Raw genomic sequence first — 5,037 nt, forward strand, 5'->3', positions numbered from 1 at the left:
CTTAGTTGCGGGGACGCGGGGCAGGTGCTCGTTTTCTCCGGAAGGCGGGAAGGGGGCGTCCGGGAGCGCTGGCCCGTCCTGCACCCGGGACGTCCCCCTCTCTCGGTCCTCCCCATCGGGGACTCCGAGCGGAAAGCGCTTTTTCACCCGTCATTTAACAGCGGGTCCCGGGACCCGGTGAGGGCTCTGCGAGCGCCCCAGCCACAGCGTCACAGCAAGGCAACGGTTTCTCACGTGCCGGGAGAAAAGTGTAAATATAAGGAATACAGTGTAATGACCCTCCCGGTCGTCACGGTTGGGCTTCCGTGTCATCCCTGCACCCAGACCTCATGTTCTGTATCTGTGGGTGTTTAAAATGCATCTCTCAGTGTTAAGGATTCTTAAGAAGACATAACCACAATATCTTTATCACATAATTCCTTCATAGCAAATGCCCAGGAAAGGTTGGAGCTTTCCTGATGGGTCAATAAAGTTGGTTTTTTTGGTGGCTGTTTTTCTGCAGATGGTTCAAGCCAGGGTGCACATTAGGGCTCCTAATCTATAGGCTCCCCCTCCCCCCCCTTTTTTGCAATCCCTCAGAAAGAAGACACCTACTAAGAAGGGCTCCTGGTGGCCAGTTGGGCTCAGATGTAAAAACAACAGCCGAGCAGCCATTCCTGCACACCGGCCTCTCATGCAAAACTGCATTTCAGGGCGCAGAGGCCTGCACTGAACTGCCTGCTGCGCTGAGTGTCTGCAGGTCCCGGAAATCCTATTCAGACCAATAGGACTGAGGCTTTCCCGTCCAGAGGGAGACGCACAGCTCTGGCTTACCTAGTAGGTTTCACAGAGTATTCACCCAGCAGCAGGCATCTCGATGCCCTCTAGTCCTGTTTCTCTTCCTCCTTGGCACAGCTCCGCCTGAGGGCACCGTGTGCAGCTGTAGCAAATAGCATTTCTGCCCCTTTGCCAGTTTTAGAAAGAAAGTCTGCGTGGCTTAGTAGAAGGGAGCTCCGTGCGCCTGAATTCCAGCCCTGGCGCTGCCGCATAGCTTCACCTTTTCTCAGCCTCAGTTTCTCATCTGTGAAATGAATCTTCCCTTTCCTTACAGTTCTGCAATTCTAGGAGCTCATGGGTTGAAACGGAATTCTTCAGTGTTTTCCTTTACGTGTATCTTTTAGAGTTTAAAATTATTAGAAAAATACTGGGTCACTGAATCATTTTGAAATAGTTTTTGCAAACTTGGAATTTCTCTTCATACCCAAAAGTATAGCCTTAGCCATAACCCAATTTCCAAATGTTTTTTTTCTTTGCTAAAGTTAGCGAATGCTAGACATCCACATTTGGATTATGTAATCTGGTTCAATGACATTGCCATAAATACTGTTATATAAAAATCTCAATATTACAGAAAAAGTTTGGGGCTCTAACTATTAGCCCATATCTTTAAAATATGAAACAACTTTCACATGAAAAGTAGGCTTTTAGTATTTGTTGTACTGAGATCTAATTCTGAATCAAACATTCTATGATCCTCTGAATATATTAAATTTATAACAAAGCTTTGAAGCTTGGAAATTTAAGGACTAAAACCTTACTGGACTCCTGAGGCTGCATTTTTCTTAAAACTCTTTTTTTTAAATATATTTTATTGGTTTTTTACAGAGAGGAAGGGAGAGAGATAGAGAGTTAGAAACATCGATGAGAGAGAAACATCGATCAGCTGCCTCCTGCACATCTACTGGGGATGTGCCCGCAACCCAGGTACATGCCCTTGACCGGAATCGAACCTGGGACCTTTCAGTCCGCAGGCCGATGCTCTATCCACTGAGCCAAACCGGTTTCGGCTTTCTTAAAACTCTACGGGGTAGCAGCTCACCTAGTATAATAGATGAAGGGAGTGTGCCCGCTTGTGCAATGGTGCTCGTAGCACCCAGAAGTCCCTTTCAGTCATAGCTCATAGAAACAGACATTTTCTTTTTAAAATATTTTTAAAAATATGTTTATATGTTTTTTATTTCAGAGAGAGGAAGGGAGAGGGAGAGAGAAACATCAATGATGACAGAGAATCTTTGATCTCATTGATCGGCTGCCTCCTGCACGCCCCCTATTGGGGGTCGAGCCCACAACCCAGGCGTGTGTCCTGATTGGGAATCGAACTGTGACCTCCTGGTTCATGGGTGGAGGCTCAACCACTGCCCCACGTCAGCCAGGCAAACAGACGTTTTCTAAAATTGCGGTAGTTCCACTCCATGGCTAGCAAACTTAGACTCGACGGAGACCTCTAGGCTGTGAGCAGCAGTAGTTCCAGTAACTGTCTCACATTTCCAGGATCAAGATTAAGGGAAGTAACTTTTAATAACACCGACAGCAGTCACAAATATGTTCTGAGGACGATATAGCAAAGAAATGACGGCTGCGTTTGGGCTGTATCTTCCCTGGTTGGTTCACATTTGAGAATCCCTTTGGGGGGAAAAGAGAGGGAGACAGAAGCATCTCTGATGCAGAGCAGAGCCCAGGAGTGTTCTCTGTGCACACTTGTCCGGCAGGGCCTTGGGGTGGAGGGTGAGGGAGGGGAGGGCTGTGTAACCTGTGGGGCTGGTGGCTCAGGGCTGCCTGGGCTTCCTTTCAGGAATGTCTGTTCACTTCACGCTCCTTGGGCAGCCTCTGCAGCCCTCAGATGCAGAGCTGGTTCTGCCCACAGGAGCCCCAAAGTGCACTGGGGCCTTCAGACCCCTCTAACAGGAAGCCGGCCTGGCCATGGGGAGGGTCCCAGCCAAAGGGCAGGGAGGGCAGCTCTCTTCCCAGAAAGCACGCCCTGGGGATCAGCGAGTTGACTTTTCACTTAGGGTGAACTTTTATCTCGTTATCGGTGGAAATGATTTCAGATCTCACTGTTTTGGGATCACTTAAACATTTGAGGGTAAAGTTGATGGTGAACTTTGCGACATGTTCACAGCGAACTCCAGCTCTGGCTCTCCCTCCTTGCTCAGCTGGAGTCTGACCTGCCATCTTTGCCCTGCTGGCACGTGCTTAGAAAGCGAACAGTGAATTTGATACTGTATTTCAGCCAGACAAGTTGGCAGTGAATAGGGGCTTTGAGCACACCGCAACATGAATATACTTTTCCAATGGACAACGTAGCGCTCTAACCCTGCTGATGCAGACAACGGCGTTAGACCAAACTGATCCACCGCTTTCCCTTCTGTGCCCTTGGTTTCTCAGAGGGGATGCTGCAAGCTGTAGGCTATGAAGTCTGACAATAACCCGAAAGAGAACGAGGGTGGAGCTGGGAGGAATTTGGTAACGCGGTAATTTCGTGTGAACTTCTTGTTTAAAGCGAATGCAGCCCTGAGGATTTGGCTACTGCGTATAACAACAGGGGGCAGATCAAGTACTTCAGGGTTGATTTCTACGAAGCCATGGAGGACTACACGTCGGCCATAGGAGTCCAACCCAATTTTGAAGTTCCCTATTACAACCGAGGGTTGATACTGTATAGGCTGGGTAAGACTCTTTTTCTCCTTGGGTCCTTAGTTGTACTGGCTGAATTGAGAGCCCCTGAATGTTGTAAAACGAATGTAATGATCGTTAAGTCTTAGAAGTTATGCCAAATTTAGGTCTGGAGCCTGGAACAGAGGGATTGTTCTGAGTTTATTTTAAGCTTTCAATAGGCATTATAGACCACAGCGGCACGCTGGGGAGGGAATTGGACGTGGGCGCGGGGAGGGAGGGTGACCCCATTACTTTGTGCCTGTAACATCCCCAAAGGCGAATGGAGGGTAATGCTGGTGATCACCTGCGAAAGTTTTCTGAGTTAAAATCTTTGAAGGCACATGAGATGAGGTAAAGTGAAGGAGTTTTAAATCCTTGGAATCAAGATACTGTTTTTTTATTGTAAAGGGTTAAAAAGAATATGTCCTGTTGCCTAATTTTACTGTAATTATCTAAAACAGGTGATATAACTTTGTTGAGATTTCATGATGGTTTATGCTTATTTACCTGTTAAATCTTAATAAGTAAACCCCTAGCTAAATTTAAGTATTGTTCTAGAAGGGCAGACACAATTGTTTTGGTGTAGACATTCCTATATCATTATTAAGAGGAAAAATTTCTTCAGTAGAAGGGGTTGAAAGCTCATAAATATAAAAGCATGTGTATCCTAACTTTGCTGTGAATTATGTAAGAAAATACTCAGCTGTTTCTCCCATTTTTTTTTTTTTTTTTGGATTCTGGTACAGGATACTTTGATGATGCCTTGGAAGATTTCAAGAAAGTATTAGACTTAAATCCTGGATTTCAAGATGCGACTTTGAGCTTAAAGTAGACTATGCTAGACAAAGAAGAAAAACAAAGAAGAAACGATTGAAAAATTTAACTTTGAAATATTAATTCATGATCCATACAGCTGGCGTCTCACTGTCTCTAGTTTAAAGTAGGTGTTGAGTGATTTTTATTTATATTTAAGATAAAAAGCTTCATACATGAGCACTAAAAATTAAATAGTTGGTTTAAGGTAGTTAATTTCAGATTAAGTATTTATATTGAATAGGTATGCTTTTTATAAAGTATAAGTAACAATGTATAATTATATGTGTTAACAGTAAAATATGTAAAGAAATGTCTGATATTTTTAGTAAAATAATTTTTTGCTATATTTTTAGTCCCAATTTTTATAAAATTTATATCTATAGCAAAGTTGAAGTATAAAATAGTAAACACTCTTTAGATTCACCAGTCGTTAAAATTTTCACACTTGCTTTTTCTCTATATTTAAATATGTAACTTTTTGCTGAACCATTTGAAAAGAAGTTGCAGACACCATAATGCTTTCCCACTAAATATTTTAGCCTGCATCTTCTAAGAATAGAGACATCCCCCTTTATAGCCACAATGCCATTATAATACCTAATAAAATGAACAGTTCTATAATATAATCCGTACCCGGCCTCAATTCTAACTTTACCAATTGTTTCCAAAATGTATTGTGTAGATTTTTATTTCTGGATCTGGAGTCAATCAAATTACATTGCATTTTGTTATGTCTCTTTGATTTCT

The 5,037-nt window shown here is 43.5% G+C and overlaps 1 protein-coding gene across 1 annotated transcript in view; it reads left to right on the forward strand.

Annotated features, from left to right (window-relative positions):
* The window catches only part of TTC32 (tetratricopeptide repeat domain 32), a 5,930-nt gene extending 905 nt beyond the window's left edge, over window positions 1-5,025 (forward strand). The window contains exons 2-3 of the mRNA XM_005874945.2: window positions 3,320-3,486; window positions 4,221-5,025. Of these exons, the coding sequence (XP_005875007.2) occupies window positions 3,320-3,486; window positions 4,221-4,306 (253 nt within the window). The 3' untranslated portion in view covers window positions 4,307-5,025. The remainder of the gene's footprint in view (window positions 1-3,319; window positions 3,487-4,220) is intronic.
* Window positions 5,026-5,037: the final 12 nt, after the last annotated feature.

This window comes from Myotis brandtii, unplaced genomic scaffold, assembly GCF_000412655.1.
Source record: "Myotis brandtii unplaced genomic scaffold, ASM41265v1 scaffold454, whole genome shotgun sequence".
In the NCBI taxonomy this organism is placed as follows: domain Eukaryota; kingdom Metazoa; phylum Chordata; class Mammalia; order Chiroptera; family Vespertilionidae; genus Myotis; species Myotis brandtii.